Source organism: Erinaceus europaeus, unplaced genomic scaffold (assembly GCF_950295315.1).
Source record: "Erinaceus europaeus unplaced genomic scaffold, mEriEur2.1 scaffold_399, whole genome shotgun sequence".
Lineage (NCBI taxonomy): Eukaryota > Metazoa > Chordata > Mammalia > Eulipotyphla > Erinaceidae > Erinaceus > Erinaceus europaeus.
In genome coordinates, this window is record NW_026648258.1 from 78708 (window position 1) to 99299 (window position 20592).

General features: G+C 44.4%; 1 protein-coding gene across 1 annotated transcript in view; it reads left to right on the forward strand.

The window, feature by feature from the left end:
- LOC103114058 (sideroflexin-5) overlaps positions 1-20587 on the forward strand; it is a gene marked incomplete at its 3' end in the record, with an annotated part of 71802 nt that extends 51215 nt beyond the window's left edge. The window contains exons 8-10 of the mRNA XM_060184873.1: positions 15955-16008; positions 16998-17054; positions 20399-20587. Of these exons, the coding sequence (XP_060040856.1) occupies positions 15955-16008; positions 16998-17054; positions 20399-20587 (300 nt within the window). The remainder of the gene's footprint in view (positions 1-15954; positions 16009-16997; positions 17055-20398) is intronic.
- Positions 20588-20592: the final 5 nt, after the last annotated feature.

Here is a 20592-nt window from a genome sequence, read left to right on the forward strand (position 1 = left end):
ACAAATATATTTTTAAAAAGAAGCAGCAGCCCCTGGGACAAGGGAACGGGTAAGAAACATGCACACACAGAGTCACTGAAATGATTACCAAAATAGAAACAGGGTGCCAGCAAGTGTACCAGGAACTGAGTCCCTAGTGGTGAAGAGAACCAGCGAGTAAGGCTGGCAAGTGCCTTGACACTTTGGAAAGTGACATCTGAGCTGCTTCCTGCCCAGGTGAGCGCCCCATGTCCTACCTGAGCACTTCCCACCTTTCCTGAGAGTGACCCCACGCCCATTCTCTCCTCTCCCTAGAGCTCAGGAGAAACAAGTTGGTTTTCTCCCAGAGACTGGTGCCAGTTTAGTCAGCAGATTTCACAGATCCACTGGCACACATGTAGTGTCTTATTTTAAGCTTAACATTTGAAGATGGGAACTTTTCCCCCTTTGGCGTGTGGCAGAGAGATCCCAACTTATACATAAGCACGACTGCTAAGCCAGGGCAGAAAGGCTGATCCCAAGACTCAGGCAGCTCATGGCACCGCCTTCCCAGAAGAAGCCTGCCACAGCTGGCGTCTCCATTCTCAGGTTTCCACTAAGAGGCCTGCAGCATGGTCCTGCCTGTGCTTATGTGGCTGGGGAGAGACTGGACCCAGGTTTCAGCCCTGGTGTCCAATCTGCATTCTCCTTGCTGCCAGGTACACCCTTAGGTTACCTCAATGCTTCAGATGCCAGAAACCGGTTTTCTCATGGGCCTGATGTTCTTTCTTCCGGGTGGCATTGTGCCTCCCTCTTCAGCCCGGTGCTCCCTGGACTCTGCTATCCACCTCTCCCTTCTGCATCATTCTGGAATTCTCTAAGTCAAGGTCTCAGTTGCTCATACCCAACTTGGTGCCAGAGGCAGGCAGAAAACCAATATCCAGCCAGTGAGTCCAGTAGCCTTGAGTTATTGCCAAACCAAACTTCTGTCTTGGGGTGTTCAGAACTTGAACTCTGTACTCTGAGCCCACTCGTTTTATTTTGATTTGATTTGTTTTTAGGTAGAGATTGGGGAAGGAGGGGGAAGGGAGAGACAGAGACGGGGGAGAGAGAGACATCATGGCACTGAAGTTTCCTTCAATGCAGTGGGGGCTCGGCTCTAACCTGGGTTATGAACATGACAAAGCAGCTGAGCACACCATCCAAGTGAGCTATTTTGCTAGTCTCCACTTTTTTTTTTTTTTTTTTAACCAGAGCATTGCTCACCTCTGGCTTACAGTGGTATGGGGAATTGAACCTGGGGCTTCAGAGCCTCAGGCATAAGAGTCTGTTTGCATATTCATTATGCTGTCTCCCCTACCATCCACATGAATTTGGAACCCCATTTCTTAGAAGTTTCTGGTATAGGTCACTTTATCTCTGGGAGTGGGAGGGTAGATACAGAGGGTTTCTTTGATGTGAGGATTTTTATTTTTCAAGCTACTTTAAAATTTATGAGTAATTGTGTTTTACAATATTGTAAGATTACAGGCTATGGTTCCACACCCTACCCACCACCAAAGTTCTATGCCTCCATCTTCCCAACCATAACCACCAGAGTTCTCTGATGTGAGGATTTTTCAGTGTCCCAGAATTTTTTTTTCTTATCTTTTTTTCTATTTAATTTAATTTAATTTTTTTTTTTTTTTGCTTCCAGGGTTATTGCTGGGGCTCAGTGCCTGAACCATGAGTCCACTGCTCCTGGAGGCCTTTTCCCCGCCTTTTGTTGACCTTTTTGTTGTAGCCTTGTGTGGTTATTATTGTTGTTGATGATGTCATTCTTTGTTGAATAGGACAGACAGAAATGGAGAGGGGAGGGGGAGACAAAAAGGGGGAGAGAAAAACAGACACATACAGACCTGCTTCACCACCTGTGAATTGACTCCCCTGCAGGTGGGAGCTGGGGGCTCGAACTGGGATCCTTCAGCTGGTCCTTGCGCTTTGTGCCACGTGCGCTTAACCCACTGCGCCACCGCGCGACTCCCTTTAATTTAAATTTTTAAGTGTATTTATTATTTGACAGAAACAGAACAATTGAGAAGGCAGGAGGAGATAGAGTGGGTATGACACAGAGACACCTGCAGCCCTGCTTCACCACTCGTGTGTGCTTGTCCAGGCGTGCTACGGCCTGGCCCCATACTTATTGCCTTTTATTTTATTAATACCAGGGTTATCGCTGGGGCTCAGTGCCTGCTCAGTGAATCCACTGCTCCTGGTGGCCATTTTCATTTTCTTTCTCTCTTCCTCTCTCGCTCTCTCTCTTTTTTTTTTTTTTTTTTGTCTTTAGGGTTATTGCTGGGGCTGGGTGCCTGCACTATGAATCCACTGCTCCTGGAGGCTATTTTTTTCCCTTTTGTTGCCCTTGTTGTTTATCATTGTTGTGGTTATTATTGTTGTTATTGCTGTCGTTGTTGCTGGATAGGAGAGAGGAGGGGAAGACAGAGAGGGGGAGAGAAAGATAGACATCTGCAGACCTGCTTCACCGCCTGTGAAGCGACCCCCCTGCAGGTGGGGAGCCGGACTCTCGAACCCGGATCCTTACACCAGTCCATGCGGTTTGCACTACATGTGCTTAACCAGCTGCACTGCCACCCGCCCCCCCTTTTCTTTCTTTCTTTCTCCCTTCCTTCCTTCCTTCCTTCCTTCCTCCTCTTTTTCTTTCTTTTTCTATTTTATTTGCTACAGCAGAGAGAAATTGAGGCAGGGAGAAATAGAGAGGAGAGAAAGATAGACACCCGCAGGTGGGTAGCAGAAACTTGAACCCTAGTCCTTGTGCATGGTAATATGTGCACTCAACCAGATGTGCCACTGCCCAGTCCCTCAAAGCCTTTCTGATCTCTCCAATCCTCCTCATCTAAGATTCTGCTTTATCATATGTTTATATCCCAACCCTAGTTTACTTCCTTTATATTGGCACTAACTAATGTTACCTAGTTTATACCCAACACAAGGTATGGGTCAGTTAAGCTCGACCAATTAGGGGACAGCCATTCATATAACAAAAGAAAGTTTTATTTAGTTGGTTGGGATCCTTTAAATAGCAATAGTCCTAACACATGAAATGTTAATTTTCAGATTGTTAGCTACATAAATCAAAAGATGGAGACAAAATAAAAAGAAAACACAAAGTATTGTATACCTGGCCCCATGCAGATTTTTTTTTCTTTTTCTTTTCATTTTTTGCCTGTAGGGTTATTGCTGGGTGCTGTGACTGCACTGCAAAACCACTGCTCCTGGTGGCCTTTTTTTTTCTATTTTTTTATTGGATAGGTTAGAGAGAAGTTGAGAGAGGAGGGGGAGAGAAAGATGGATGCCTACAGACTTGCTTCACCATTTGTGAAGTGACCCCCCCCCCCCCCGCAGGTGGGGAGCCAGGACCTTGAACCAGGATCCTTGAGCTTTGTACTATGTGCGTTTAACCTGGTACGTTACCGTCTGCCCCTCCCCCCAACATACCCTATTACAGATCATTTGAAAATGAAAGGAACATTTTGGAATTGAATGAGTCAGTGTGGAGGGAAGGGTTATGAAGCCAAAGGACTATTGCTTTATCAGTGAGGTGTGGTCTCACCCGCTGAAGCTTCTGGAAGTTCTTGAAGAAGACAGATTTTAAACAGGTGCAGCTGAGGTAAATGCTGCAAAGAAGGTAGGCACAGTGCTGGAGGAGGATATGACAAAGGACTTTACTGTCATCTTAAAGATCAGGGGAGGCTTCTTGGAGGAAGTGACAACAACTAAGATGAAACCTGCAGGAGGAGGTGGGGTTAGCTAAGTATCAATGGATCAAAGTGTTGGGGGAGAAGAACCGTTATTCCTACCATTATCTTACTGAGATGATAACTACCTCTATTACAGTCTCCTCTTGACTTAAGTTTCACCACCCAGTTGTCTTGACACATATCCTGTTTCCTCTTTGGATTTTCTATACTTAAAAGAAAAAAAGAATTTGTCTGTCTGAGTCCCAGTATCACAGCACACAGAAAGACCCTTGTCCCCACCTCCCCCACCCCCTTCCTTGTTATCAGTTGTTCACACCCCACTTCTGACCAAGCAGATTAGAGTATTTGATGACATCTTTTTCTTTCCCTGACTGAGACTTCACCTCCTGTAGAGGTTAGAATACTCTGAATGAGGAAACCTGATGTGAAGATGTGATGTTTTTCTTGAGAGTCAATTGCCATATGGACATCATTGGCCCCGCTCTGAATTCTGTCCTAAAGCTGGGTTCAGGCATAAACTCCCTTTCTTTCTGCATTTGCCAGGGCAGCCCTAGAAGGAAGCTGCTGATCTCCTGGTGGGGGTGGGCTGATAAGCAACTCTACTTAGGAACCAACATTATTAGTGAAGACATAATTCAGGGTACATCGATAATGGCATAACATTTTGGGCCATGAAGACAAAATATTCCCTCTTCATATGTGGTGTTCTGTATCAGTCAGTTATAGCTACTGTAATGCTGTGTAACAAACATACATAAAATTTCACTGCCAGCATCTATTCAAGCGTCTATTCTTAGAGATCTGCAGTTACCTAGGGTTTGGCTGATCTAGCCTGGGGTCAACTGCGAATCAGCTAAGCCAGCCTGGATTTTGCTTCTCATGTCTTTCATTCTCTCTCTCTCTTTTAAATTATCTTTATTTCATTATTTTTTATTTTTTATATTTATTTATTTTCCCTTTTGTTGCCCTTGTTGTTTAACATTGTTGTGGTTATTATTATTGTTGTTACTGATGCTATTGTTGTTGGATAGGACACAGAGAAATGGAGAGAGATGGAGAAGGCAGAGAGCGGGAGAGAAAGATAGACACCTGCAGACCTGCTTCACTGCCTGTGAAGCGACTCCCCTGCAGGTGGGGAGCCAGGGGCTTGAACCGGGATCCTTAAGCCGGTCCTTGTGCTTTGTGCCACGTGTGCTTAACCCACTGCACCACCGCCTGGCTCCCTTCTTTATTTTATTTTATTTCACTTTTTTATTAAATAGAGACAGCCAGAAATTGAGAAGGAAGGGTGTGATAAAGAGAAAGAGAGACAGAGAGACACCTACAGCACTGCTTCACCACTTGCAAAGCTTCCCCTCTGCAGATGGGGACCGGGACTTGAATCTGGGTCCTTGCACATTGTAAAATGTGTGTTCAGTCAGGTGCATCACCACCTGGCCCCTTGTCTTTCATTCTCCATGAGCCAGGACACTAGTTGGGGCTTGTGCAGTTCTAGAAGTACAAGAGGGCAAGTGAAAACACAGGAGGCCTTTGAGACCTGGGCTTAGGACTGGCAGACTTTCATTTCTTCCTCCATGCTGTTGGCCAAAGCAAGTCATATGGCCAAGAGCAGGGAAATAGGTTCCTCCCCTGATGGGGCCATAGTCAGAGTACAGAGTAGGGGCAGGAATGAAGAATTGGGTCCCAAAACTCAGTTTGCCCCCTGACCAAAGGTAACATTCCCATGCAATTATGACTTTTATCTATTTTTAAGTTTTTATTATATTTATTTATATATATTTTGATAGAGAGAGAGGGAACTTAAGGAAGGGGGAAGTAGAGAGGAGAGAGAGATCTGCAGTGGTGCTTCACCACTCATGAAGCTTTCCCCTACAGGTGGGGACTAGGGGCTAGAACTTAGGTCTTTTCACTTGGTAACCTCTACGCTCAGCCAGGTGCACCATCTCCCAGCCCCTAGGACCTTTATTAAAAGAGTAAGGAGGACTGGGGAGGCAGCATAATGATTATGGAAAAGTTTTTTCAGGCCTAACACCCTGAGGTCCTTGGCTCAACCTCCAGACGGAACCACTAAGCAGTGCCCTGGAGCCTCCCCCCTCCTCCCTCCCGCTCTCTCATTAAGATAAAAGAAATAAGATAGGGATTCGGGCGGTAGCGTAGCGGGTTAAGCACACGTGGCGCAAAGCGCAAGGACCGCCATAAGGACCCCGGTCCAAGCCCCCGGCTCCCCACCTGCAGGGGAGTCGCTTCACAGGCGGGGAAGCAGTTCTGCAGATGTCTATCTTTCTCTCCCCCTCTCTGTCTTCCCCTCATCTCTCCGTTTCTCTCTGTCCTATCCAACAACGACATCAATAATAACTACAACAATAAAACAACAAGGGCAACAAAAGGAAATAAAGAATAAATAAATATTTTTTTTTAAAAAGAAAATAAGATAAAAGAGTATGGAATGGTGATAGTGGTGGTCATCACAATCTATGTGACAACTTCCCTGGCCCACAATTAATTAGAAACAACCTAAGTACCCACTGACAGGGGACCGGATAAAGAATATGTGATATAGGGAGTCGGGCTGTAGCACAGCGGGTTAAGTGCAGGTGGTGCAAAGCGCAAGGACCTGCATAAGAATCCAGGTTCGAGCCCCCGGCTCCCTACCTGCAGGGGAGTCGCTTCACAAGCGGTGAAGCAGGTCTGCAGGTATCTATCTTTCTTTCCCCCTCTCTGTCTTCCCCTCCTCTCTCCATTTCTCTATGTCCTATCCAATAACAATGACATCAATAACAACAATAATAATAACTACAACAATAAAACAGCAAGGGCAACAAAAGCGAATAAATATTTTGAAAAAGAACATGTGATATATATATATATACACACATAATGGAATACTCAGCTATATAAAAGAATTAAACACTACCCTTTGAAACAACATGAATGGGCCTAGATTTAGTGTTATACTTAGTGGAATAGGTCAGGGAGAGAAAGACAATGCCATAAACTTAACTCATATGGTATATAGAGAAGCAAATGAACTAATGAACTGGAACAAAAATAAACTTAGACAATAAGGATCAGTTAGTGGTTATACCAGAAGGGACTGGGGAAAAAGATTATAATCTCAATTGCATGATATATAGAATTGGATTTTCAGTGGTAGGCTGAAACATGTGCATGTACACGTGTTTCTTTTTGTTGGTGCCTACTTGGAACTTATAGATTGTTGGAACACAATGCCAGATAAAGTTTTTAAAAATTAGTGAATGTTCTTCACAATGAAGGAATAGTGTTGTAATGTATAGTGTCTCTGCTGAACGCTTTGGGGCACAACAGCAAAAAAATAAAGCTCTGAATCTACCCTCATGAGCTCACTATCCTTTGAGGAATAAGACTTGACTCGAAGACAAGAGGGACCAAGATGATGCTCAGCTATGTGACACAGAATGTAACATTCAGGAGAGACCAGCAATATCTAGAAAAGAATTGTGGCTATATAGGAAGAGGGGGCAAAATACTATTACTTTATACCTAGTGAACCCTCGTTACATGCCAGACACCATGCCAAATTCTTTCCACGCCTTCTTTACAAACCTCACCTCCTCTCAAAGCCACCCAGAGATGTACCAGAATTTCCCCCCCAGTGAACAGATGATAAAATAGAGGTGGGCCTGGCAGTGGCTCATCCTGTTGAATGCACACATTACCATGCGCAAGAAGCTGGGTTTAAACCCTAGGGCCCCACCTGTATGGGGGAAACTTCCCAAGTCATGAAGCAGTGATGCAGGTGTCTCTCTTTCTCCTCTATCTCCTATTTCCTCTCAGTTTCTATCTGACCTATCAAATATGGGAATGGAGCCACAAAGAACACCAGTAACTTGCTCAAAGTAACAACCAGTAAGAGCCAAAACTAAAACGTGAGACCTACTGTGTGTGTGCATCACCAGGGCACCCTCAGGCTGGCCACCTGAGGGGAAGGGGAACGGCAAAGGTACACAGATGTGTGAAGAGGACAGCTGCTGGGAACAGAAGCTATGCAGGGTCCCCCACCCATGTTTCAAACTATAAGTGGGTGCAGAGAGATAGGAGCTAGGATGTGCAATTTGGCCATAGTCTTCAGCAAGATCGGGTGGAGACTGGGCTAGAAATTCTCACTGTTGGCTCTCCTTCCACATTCACTGGTACCAGCCACATTCTGGGCTCTCTCCACCCGTCTGCGCGGCCACGCCTGAAGCTTCTCCCTCTTGGAAGAGGTGCAATCCACTGGCATGGAAGCCGGGGTGGACTGGCTCCCTCTCTCTATCCATCTCTTCCCTCCTTTCTCCTGCCATGTTCTAGAAAGGGCAGTATGAGGGAATGTGGGCAGGTTGCACCAGAGATATACATCTGAGAACTGAAGGAACATTTATTTTTAATTTAGACTTAAAAAGGAAAAAAAAAAAGGAAGTTATAAAATATCTGCTCTTGCTCTGGGGATTGTGCAGATGGTGTTGTGCGTTCCCTAATGGGGAACGGGGCTGGCACCCAAGTGCTCCTGGCCCCGCCAGTCTGACTGTAGGACCTGGAAGGCTGGATCCCTGTTCTTGTCTCAGCCTCAGCTGACTTCCTAGGTCCCATTTGACCAAAGCAGTGAGTTCTGCTGCCTTTTTTGTTTGTTTGTTTGTCATTATCATCAGGGTTTCACTGTAGTAGGCTGAATTTTTCAGGTAGAAAGAGACACCGTAACCCTGTAGCTTCCCCTAGTGCAATGGGGACTCGAATATGCATCACAGGCATGGCAAATCAGCCACCCTCCCTGGTGAGCCATCTTGCTAGCCCATCTTGCCAGCTGCCTTCTAACCCCACCCTTCCAGGACTCCCATCTGAAGGACCCCCTCCTTCACAAACCAATCCAGCTGTTCCCACTCCTCACATGCATACACTTCAGCTCAATCTACCTCCCCCTTTGGCAGATGACTAATTCACACTGACCTCTCTCCTCCCTGAATTCCTATTTGACTGTTAAAAATTGTCATCTCCATATGCACCCGAATGCCTGACAAAACCATCTTGTCAATTTTATGCTCCGGTGTCATGGGTGATAGCACCCATTGTGTTTATTGTGGTTAGATATCATATTCCTATTTAAAACATTTTGTTTACTTATTTGGATAGAGACAGAGAAAAATCAAAGGGGAGGGAGAGAGAAAGCAAGGCACCCGAATCACTACTTCGCTGTTCATAAAGCTTTCCTCCTGCATATGGGAGCAGGGGCTTGAACCCGGGTCCTCAGGCATTGTAACGTGCACTCTACCAGCTGCACCACCATTGCCCAACTCCCTTTTTATATTATCCTCCTGTATTTTTCACAGGGAGAGAGGCACATGCCTGGAATGTAGAAATTGCAGAAAATAAGCATGGAGAGTGATTTTTCCTTGGTATTCAAGGGGGTAAACTAAAATTAAAAGCAGGGGTCCCAAGCCAGGAACCATGAGATTAACTTTCATTTTAGCTCACTATAAAGTCACAAATCACAGATTTTCTCTAAATCTCCTTTTCCCTATTTGCAAAAAATAGGTGGTAATCATGATGAGTAACATATGGGGACATGTTTAGCAAAATCAATCAGTCTCGTTAAGAAAGCATAAAGAGGGGGCCGGGCGGTAGTGCAGAGGGTTAAGCACACATGGCACAAAGCACAAGGACCTGCGTAAGGATCCTGGTTCGAGCCTCTGGCTCTCCACCTGCAGGGGGGTCACTTCACAGATAGTGAAGCAGGTCTGCAGGTGTCTATCTTTATCTCCCCCTCACTGTCTCCTCTCCTCTCTCAATTTCTCTCTGTCCTATCTGCCAACAACAACAGCAATAACAACAATAAAAATAACAACAAGAAGGATGACAACAAGGGCAACAAATTGGAAAAACGGCCTCCAAAAGCAGTGGATTTGTAGCGCAGGCACTGAGCCCCAGCAATAACCCTAGAGTGAAAAAAAAAAGTGTAAAGAGACAGAAGTAGGGGGGCCCAGGCAGTTGTGGATCCAGTTAAACACCACAATTCGAAGTGCAAGGACCCGAGCAAAGATCTGGGTTCGAGCCCCACCCACCCACCAGCTGCCCACCTGAAGGGAGATTCTTCACAATTGGTGAACCAGGTGTGCAGGTGTCTCTCACCCTCTCTATCTTCTCCTCTCTCAATTTCTCTCTGTCCTGTCCAATAAAATGGAAAAAATGGCCATCAGGAACAGTGGATTCATAGTGCCCACACCAAGCCCCAGGACCCCTGGAGGAAAAAAGAGAGACAGACAGAGGGAGGTGGCATGAATATCAGACCCCATGTTAAAGGAGGCAGTTGGTCAACAAGGTGAAAATCTAACTAAGCAGTAGTCATGTAATGCATACCTGGGTGCTAGTTGAGTTCAGGGTAGTCATTTGTTATGAAAAAGACTTGACAGCACTTTGGGCCAATTCATGAGACAAGATAAAACAAAAGATGATGAAAACTAGACCAAAAAAAAAGTTTAGGAAAGAAAAGATAAAAACAGGAATGAAGTTTGGACACAAAATACATGTTGTGAGGGTCATGTGGCAGATGTGGGCTATGGAGTTCTTTCTGGCTTGAGCTTCTTAACGCCCTTGCAAAGGGAGCAACAGCTAAATGCCCATGCCTGCAAGACAGATAAAAACCATTTGTTGAGAAAAATTGTACTCAGTAATATTCATAAAGTGGACCCGGTGGTATGAGTAGCACCTTTCTTTTCTTCCTTCCTTCTTTCATTCCTTCCTTCCTTTTTTTAAAAAAATTTTTATTTATTCCCTTTTGTTGCCCTTGTTTTATTGTTGTAGTTATTATTATTGATGGCGTTGTTGTTGGATAAGACAGAGAAATGGAGAGGTGTAGAAGACAGAGAGGGGGAGAGAAAGATAGACACCTACAGACCTGCTTCACCACCTGTGAAGCGACTCCCCTGCAGGTGGGGAGCCGGGGGCTTGAACCGGGGTGCTTACCGGGTCCTTGCTTCACGCCACGTGCACTTAACCCGCTGCACTACTGCCCGACTCCCTCTTTAATTTTTTTTTTAAAGATTTTATTTATTTATTAAAGAGAAAGACCTCAGGAGAGAGAGAAAGAACCAGGCATTACTCTGGTACATGTGATGCTGGGAACTGAACTCGGGACCTCATGCTTACGGGTCCAGTGCCCCACCTCCTGGACCCTTTTCTTTCTTTAGTTTTTTTTTTTTTTTTTTTTTTGCCTCCAGGGTTATGAGTCTCAGTGCCTGCACTATGAATCTACTGCTCCTGTGGCTTTTTTTTTTTATATTGAGAGGGGAGGGGGAAGATAGAGAGGGAGAGAGAAAGATAAACACCTACAGACCTGCTTCACTACTTGTGAAGTGTCCCCCCGTAGGTGGGGAACTAGGGGCTCGAACCGGGATCTTTGCAGGGGTCCTTGTGCTTTGTACTACATGTGCTTAACCTGGTGTGCCACTACCTGGCCCCTGAGTAGCTTCTGTCTGATAAATACAGTAAGTCACTCTATATATCTTATTTATTTATTTATTTAGTCTCCTGGGGTTTCACTACTCCAGGCCAACTTTTTCAAGTAGAGAGACAGAAACAGAAACAGAGAAGTAAAAAGTTACCACAGTACGAAAGCTTCTGTCAATACTGTAGGAGCCATGCTCAAACCGGGGTTATTTGCATACATAGAAAAGCAACCACACCCTTGCCCTCACCATAGAGCAGCTATAGTAGGGACTGCCCTAGTCTCCGAAGGGGAGGCTGGGTTATCTCGTCCTACCAGTTGAGGAAGATTGGTCCTGAAATGAGTGCAGCCTGCACTGTGGCCAGCTGTGACTATGAGCTACGAGCTCAGACCAATAAGCCTTATGGTTTACATAGGCTCTGATGTTAGTGTATATATATATATATATATATATATATATATATATATATATATATATATATATATATATATATATATATGCCCTGGATCAGGTGGGTGGAGGTAAATAGTTAATTCTATCCATAGAATTTTTTCAAGAATGGGAGCCACTCTCTGCCCTAATCTCTCTAGTCCTTTACTCTGATAACATTTTCTCAGACTGTATTTTTATTCAACTTCATGCTAGCTATCAAACTCAATAAAAAACTACCATAGTCATAGACCCCTAGAAACATGCCTAAAATGGATTTCCAAGTTTTCTTCCACCTTAAGAGCCCCAGTCTCATCTGTCCTGTTCTTACTTTTTGGTTCCTGTTCACTAACCATTTTGTCTCACTTTATGTCCTGCCACTTTCCACACACCAAGTTTCAGACACAACCATGATTCCATACTGACTTCTCTGGGCAGATGACCTCACCATTGTTTCATAGAGTGGACACCTCTCCAGAGCCCAACCCCACTGGGGAAAGACAGAATCAGGCTGGGGGCATAGATTGACATGCCAACTCCCAATTTCAGCAGAGAAGCAATTACAGGAGTCAGAAATCCTCCCTTCTGCACCCCCAACACAACTTTGAGCCATGCTCACAGTGGGGGAGAAGGAGGGGGGAGAGGATAAGAGGGCTCTGAACTTCAGCACTATTAGGTCCCAGAGAGAGGGGACAAAACAGAGAAATGTTTTCTTGTAGTAATACGGTTATGTGTGACTTGGAGGGGTAGAGAGGATTAGACCTGGAAATTAAAAGGGGTAAATATGTACAAATGTAGATGGATAGTTGCAGAGATGACAGTTAATTCATATCTGCAACCTCGGGAGAATTGTGGTGGTTTGCAATGGAGGGACTTGGGATTCAGAACTCTGGTGGTGGGAATGGTGTGGAATTAGACCCCAGTTGGCATGTAATTTTGTAAATCAATATCAAATCACTAATAAGAAAAATTTTTTTAAAGCGGTCACACTATCTAGGTGAGCTGTTTTGCTGTTCCCCTCTGGCTTTATCTTATATTTCTGGTGATACAAGAACATTTCATGGGGTGCAGTGGAAATTGAGCAGGAGAAGACATGTCTGTTCATAACTCACTTGTTTTTATATAAACCAACACATCAGGGGGAATGCTATGCTCTTATTGGTACAGAACAGCTTTCATTTCCTTGGGTTTAGGGAAGTGGTCATATATGCACATGTATATACAGGTACAGAAACACACACACACACACACACACACACACACTGGTTCATGCTCTCTTCCCAGCATTAGGCTTCTCTAAGCTTAGCTTCCTCTCTGTGGTCTGATTTCTGCCTGGGATCCTGAGACACCCCCCCCCCCCCCAGATAATTCTTAGCCAGGACAGAAAGGAATTGATCCTTTTAGAGACAATGGGGATAATAATAGTAATAATAATGACAATATGACAATGGGACTTTCTCTATTGACTTCATACTTATACCTTGGAACCTAAGAATAGAAACTGAAACCAAAGTAGGGGGACCTGGGAGGGAGCACAGTGAGTAAAATGCTGAACTTGGAAGCATGAGGTCCTGAATTTAATCCCTGGCATCCCATGTGCCATAGTGATGCTCTGGTGTTCCACAGCCCCCACCCCACTCTCATGTTAATAAATAAATAAAATGTTTACATATATATATCTTAAGGGGGCCAGGTGGTAGCACAGAGAGATAAGCACACATTGTGCTAAGTGCAAGGACCGCTGTAAGGAACCCGGTTTGAGCCCAGGGCTCTCCACCTGCAGGGGGTCGCTTCACAAATAATGAAGCAGGTTTTCAGGTGTCTATCTTTCTCTCCCCCTCTCTTTCTTCCCCTCCTCTCTCTATTTCTTTCTGTCCTATCCAACAACAGCAATAACAATAACAACAAGGGCAACAAAAAGGGGAAAAATGGCCTCCAGGAGCAGTGCATTCATAGTGCAGGCACCAAGCCACATCGATAACCCCTGAGGCAAATATATATATATATATACCAAAATAGGACCTTCAACAACAACACTTTCATTTGATGTGTAAGAAAACAGACTCCCAAGGGGGCTGGGCTGTGTTGTATCTGGTGAAGTGCACACATTACCATGCACCAGGACCTAAGTACAAGCCTTCACTCTCCACTTGTAGGAAGGACACTTTACGAGTGGTGAAGCAGGTCTCTCTTTCTCTCTCCCTCTCTAATTCTTCCTCCCCTCTCATTTCTATCTGTCTCATCTAATAAAAATAGAAAGAAAGGAAGGAAGATATAAAGAAAGGAAAAGGCTTCTGGGAGTGGTGGGTTTGTAGTTCTGGCACTAAGCCCCAGTGGTAACCCTGGTGGCAAAATAAAAAGAAAGCAGACCCCTAAAAAGGACTGTCTTCTGCTAGAGATTTTAGAAACCAAGCTGAGGCTGAGACCTAGATTTTCCTGATTTACTGCAGTCTCCAAAACTGTCAATGAAAAAACAAAACATGTGAAAACTCTCATAAGGTAATTCTTCATGAGTGCCATGGAATGACTACACTATATAATTTTATTCAAGCTGATATGGGCCAATAAATATAAATGTGTGTGCATGTTCACTGTTTTAAAACATTTTATGTTTTAAACATGATTTACTAATGCTGCTGAGGATGTCTAGGATTTGATTTACTACATAGTATTGAATGTTTATACTTGTTCCTTGCAGAAATTCTTGCCAAGGAGTCATTTTATCTAAGGAATAATAAATAAGTCAATATGTGGATGGTTGTGCACATTTTTTCCATATGCAGTTGTACTTAGTAGATGTTATTTTGCATATCAGCAATCAAAAGGTAAACTTGAGAGAAACACATGAATCCTTGAAGTCCAAATTTTGGTTGGTGCCAAGATCAGATCATTAATCTTGATTTAAATCAGAAAAGCAGTGAATCTAACTTTGAGGTGATACTTAAGCTTTGGAAAGAATGGATTCACACTTATCTAAACCATACTTAGCCATATGCACATACTCATTCATTAATCCACGAATTCAGCAAATGTTTTCTTTTAACAGTTTAAATGCAGTGCAGATTTTTTTTTTATAGGGGCTCAGGTACAGATTCTCCTTAAGGCCTTTGAAATGATTTTTACTTAATCCTCACAAAAATCTTATGAGTAAGGTGTGAAAGAGGTTATCTCAGTAGAAGTGAAAATGATCCGGTTTTTATTTTTAATTTAATTTTTGCCTTCAGGATTATCACTGCAGCTCAGTGCCTGCACTATGAACCCACTGCTCCTAGAGGCCATTTTTTCCCATTTTGTTGCCCTTATTGTTTATCGTTGTTATTATTATTGTTGTTGCTGTCATTGTTGTTGGATAGGATAGAGAGAAATCAAGAGAGGATGGGAAGACAGAGGGGAGGAGAGACCCCCCCTACAGGTGGGGAGCCAGGGACTCAAACCAGGATCCTTACACCTATCCTTGCACTTCATGCCATGTGAGCTTAACCTGCTGCGGTACCACCTGGCCCCCTGCTTGTTTGTTTGTATTGTTCCCACCTCCCAATTATAGAAAAAATGCATATCCACCCTTAAAAATAATACAGAAATATTCACGAAGACTGTGAGGTAGTAGAGTGTAACTTGACTTCCAGAGACATTAACATATTATACGATAGTTTTGTTTGTTTGTTTTTCATGCTTAGATGTTTGTGAGTGGTCCGGGAGGTTGCTCAGTGGATAAAGTACTGAACTCTCAAGCATGAGGTCCTGAGTTCAGTCCTGGCAACACATGTACCAGAGTGGTGTCTGGTTCTTTCTCTCTCTTCCTATCTTTCTCATGAATAAATAAATAAAATCTTTAAAAGAGACGGGGTGGGAGATGTTTGTGTATTTGGTATACACAAAATGAGTTTTGTTTAACAAAATATAGGGTTTTTATTGTAATGTTATTCTGCAGCTGGTATTTTTCATTATCCACCATCTTACTGTGAGCAGCATTTTTTAAAGTTTATTTATTGGGGAATTAATGTTTTACATTCGACAATAAATACAATACTTTGTATATGCATAACATTTCTCAGTTTTCCATATAACAATACAACCCCCACTAGGTCCTCTGTCATCCTTTTTGGACCTGTATTTCCCCCCCCCCCCCCCGCCAGAGTCTTTTACTTTGGTGCAATACACCAACTCCAGTTCAGGTTCTGCTTGTGTTTTCTCTTCTGAAGTGGGCAGCAGTTTGTATGAGCGCATCACTCCCATTAGTTTGTACAGATACAGCTTGCTCTGATTTTGATTGTGTCATTTACTGTGAAAGTGCAAGACATTTATTTTCCCTTCCTTAACCTTTCCCCCCTCTCTCACTTTCTCTTTTGTAGGTAGTAGGTCTTCTCTTACCCAACCAGACTCTGGCGTCCACTGTCTTCTGGCAGGTAAGCCCAGCAAATATAGGCTTCCCAAGGAAGGACCCACAAATGCAGGTTATGACTCTCTGTCCTGAGGTCTCCTCTCCTATCCAGCTTCCCAGGGAAAGTCACTTCCCTTTCTACCTTTCCCTGACCCAGAAATCACAGAGAAAGCCCCAGACTTTAAGCAGGTCCCCAGCAGCACATACCAGAAGTCATTATGTGTCTGTACTTTGCATGGAGTTGATAAAGTCTGGTATCCTTGTTGGTGGTGTCCATCTTTGCTCTTGGCTGCTTACCCATAGCCAGTGTTGAGACCTATGGACTCTTTTTGACACCAGTCTCACCCAGATCTATGAGCAAGGTAAACCCACTCCCAGCCTTAATATAATGCATCACAGGTCTCCAATCTTAGAGACAGTCTGGGGTGTGGCTCCCAACAGATGAAACTGTGTGTGTGTTCCTATGCCCAGGAACTGTAGAGCAGGAGGAAAAGCCTTCCTGTCTTCTGGTAAGAATGTCAGTCTTCCCTAAACAAAACCCCTGTAATGGCGTTTGTGTCTGGATGCTACAGGTGATGCAGGGCACTGGGCTGGGGTGATTTTGAGTTTTAGGGCTGTCAATCATTCTAGGGGCCTACATGTCCAGCTTCTGTCTCATTAGTATTAAAATAGGGGGGCTAGTGGGGACTTTTTGGGCAGTGACTGCCAGAATTCTGAGAGAAGGGACTGTCTTGATGGAGATGCAGTGGTGGGATGAGCTGACCTGTGGTCTGGCTGACTAGGAATTGAGGGATTTCTCAGTACTAGAGACTATCAGAGCTAAAGCCACCACAGTTGGGGAAAACCAAGACAGTTGCTCAAGCTAATTCACGAGAGGGACAGAAACACCTGTGAGTTAGAGACAATATCCCATGTCTTTCTAGTGAGGTGTGGACTTCCAGGGCCCAGAATTGGTTTTCAGAGAGTTGGTCACACCTCCCCTGACTTTTCTTCTTCCCCCCCCTTACCTTTCAGTGGCTGAACCAGAGCCATAATGCTTGTGTCAACTATGCAAACCGCAATGCTACCAAGGTGAGCTACATGGATCACAGCCTCATAGGGGGGTGGGGGTGGGCTGGGGTGACCCTTATCCTCCCCACAGTGTGGCATGCTGCCTTTGGGGGCTGCTTCCTCTGCGTTAAACAGTGACATGCCCTATGTACCTTATTTAAACTGCCAGTCTTTCAGGTAGAACATTGCCTGGGAGGGACTGTTCATTTTATTTATTTATTTATTCATTTATTTATCCCAATTCCAATATCACTTTATTAAAGAAATATTGGTTTATACCAGCATATAGGACTTCTGTTCTCACAAGGATACATTTCTACACTTTCCCCAAGATGGATATCAGTACATTTCATCCTCAAGCAAACCATCATCTTATTCTACCATGAGGACTTGGGTCTTCACTATTCCCTTAATACCCCTCTCTCTCCCCTTCTGAGTCCCCCAAATTGCTGCAACAGGTGGCAGTCCATTGAGGACTCACCCTTTGCCTTGTTTCTTAGAGCCCACCAGTGAGTGAGATCTTCTGGTATCTGTCCTTCTCCTGACCTATCTCATTCAACACGATTCTTTCAAGTTCCATCCATGAAAGGGTCTTTTTACATGAAATGGAGAAGGTTGTTTACATCAAATGGGACTGTGAAAGGAATGAGCTCTGCAGGAATCAGAATTCTGTCTAGAGCCAAAAGATAGCTCATCTTGCTGAGTACACACCTTTTTTGTGCATAAGACCCTAAGTTTGATCCCTCGCACCACAGAGGAGCACCACAGATGACGCTGGTACAGCTTCCTGGATAGTGGAGCTGTGGTGTGTGGTGTCTTTCCTCTTTGCCTTCTCTTCTTCTTCCTCTGTTTCTGTCTAAAATAAAGAATGAAGAAGTTGGCCTTGGAGGCTACTCATCAGGGATGTCCCATATGTATGAGGTTCATTCCCCAGCATGACATTGAAAAAAAGAGAATTTGGGGGCCAGGCAGTAGCACAGTGGGATAAGCGCACAGTGGCGTGAAGTGCAAGGACCGGCCTAAGGATCCCGGGTCACTTCACAAGCAGCGAAGCAGGTCTGCAGGTATCTGTCTTTCTCTCGCCCTCTGTCTTCCTCTCCTCTCTCAAATTCTCTGTCCTATCCAACAACAACAACAAAAATGGGGAAAATGGTCTCCAGGAGCAGTGGATTCGTAGTGAAGGCATCAAGCCCCAGCAATAAATCTGGAGGCAAAAGAGAGATAGGGAAAGGGAGAGATAATTCTTCTTGTCTAGATCTTAGATTGGGATAGACTTATCCACATGGAGACTATTTCTATCAAGTGTCCTGGAAGCTGACTATGATGGGATGGGGAGGGTCTGGGCATTTTCTGACTTCAGAGGAAAGGAGGTAAAGTCGTGGCAGGTCTGGGCATTATGAACTAGAAGGTATAATATTCTGAGGTATGCCAGAGAGATATCACAGTGGTAGTGTACCACTGTGAACCCCTTATATAGAACTGGAGTGTCTGGTTTCTTGCCCAAGAATAAAAAGTGAGTGCCCAAAGTCCCAGAGGTGACAGGTTCAATCCCTGGTAACACCAAAAGCCAGAGATAAAAAGTGCTCTGCCCATTCCACTTCCCCCACTAAAATAAATAAATGTAGGGGGCTGGACAATGGCACCCCACTTAAGCACACATAGTACTAAGCACAAGGACCCACTCGAGGACACAAGTTCAAGCCCCTGCTCCCCACTATCAGTAGGGACGCTTTGCAGGTTGTGAATCAGGTCTGCAGGTGTCTCTTTCTCTCTCCCTCTTTATCTCCCCTTCTCCTCTTAATTTCTCTCTGTCCTACTGAATAAAATTTAAAAAAAAAAAAAAGAAAGAAAGAAAGAAAAGAAAAGAAATGGCCACCAGGAAGTGGTGGATCCATAGCAATAACCCTGGAGGCAAAAATAAACAGATAAATAAATAAAGCATCTTTTTAAAAACCACTCCAAGAGTAGGGGTAGGTAACATAATGGTTATGCGAAGAGACTGTCATGTCTGAGGCTCCAAAGTCCCAGGTTTAATACCCCACACCACTATAAGCCAGAGCTGAGCAGTGCTCTGGTAAAAATAAAACTTAAAAAACAAAAACAAAACTGGAGCCAGGTGGTGGTACACCTGATTGAGCGCACATGTTGCAGTGCTCAAGAACTCAGGTTCTGGCCCCTGGTCCCCACCTGCAGGGAGAAAGCTTTGTGAATGGTGAAGCTGTGTAGCAGGTGTCTCTCTGTCTCTATAACCTTCTTCCCTCTCATTTCTGACTGTCTCTATCTAGTAACTAAATAAATATAATTTTTTTTTAAAAAAACCTACTTCACAGAAACCCCCTTCCATCTAAATCTTCAGTCTACCTCTTGTTCACATGCTTTACACTTGTGCTTCTCCACTTGGATCACTCCCTGTGACCTTAAACCAGATAGCTCTAAAAATCACCACTGTAGCCTAGTTAAAAGTTAAGTTCCTCAGCATTTTTCTATGGTGCAGTTTTGTTGTTGTTGTTGTTTGTTTGTTTGAAGAGTGAGCATCTATTGACATAGAAGCCCAGTTGTTGCATTGGTTGGCAAAACTTGGAAGTGACAACTAGGCTGTTATCAACTTTGACACTGTCATTTCCTAGAACCTAGAAAGTGTTTTAGGTACCAGATTGTCCACGTGCAACACTGAGTCTTCATAAGGTGGAGGCAGCTTGTTCTAGCCATCAATGGCCCATTCTGGCCCGTTTGTTCTTTATCTCCAACCAGCAGTGTCTGACAGTGACTTTTCTAGACCAGGGCAGTGCAGATGGTCTTTTTGTATTTCCCTGGACTTCACTACCTTAGATTTCCACGTGAAATATAACTACATGAAGGGTGCCCCAGATCTCTCCCAGATTTCCAGAGACATCTTTTCCACAGCCCTCCAAGATGAGACTTGTGTGTAAGGATAGATAGAGTATGGGAGCTTAGGGACCATGGTGGGCCTGAAATTCGTGGGGGTTTTTTTGTTTGTTTTGTTTTTTGCCTCCAGAGTTATTGCTGGGGCTTGGTGCCTGCACTACAAATCCACTGCTCCTGGAGGCCATTTCCCCTATTTTGTTGCGCTTGTTGTTACCCTTGTTGTTGTCATTATTATTGCTGTCGTTGCTATTGTTGTTGCTGGATAGGACAGAGAGAAATTGAGAGAGGAGGGGAGACAGAGGGAGAGAAAGATAGACACCTGCAGACCTGCTTCACCGCCTGTGAAGTGACCCTCCTGTAGGTGGGGGGCAGGGGGCTTGAACCGGGATCCTTATGCCAGTCGTTGTACTTTGCACCATGTGTGCTTAACCCACTGTGCTACCGCCAGACCCCCCTGAAATTCTGTCTCTGTCTTCCAGCCATCACCTGCGTCCAAGTTCATCCAGGGCTACCTGGGAGCTGTCATCAGTGCCGTCTCCATTGCTGTGAGTAACTCCTTCCTGTGTCTCTCTTCCTCCAGCTCTGGGACTAGGAGGATGCCCCATCGTGCATCTTGGCGAGGCCTCTGGTGTCAGGGTGGGCAGAGGGGTGTGAGAGACAGAGGCTTCTGTGA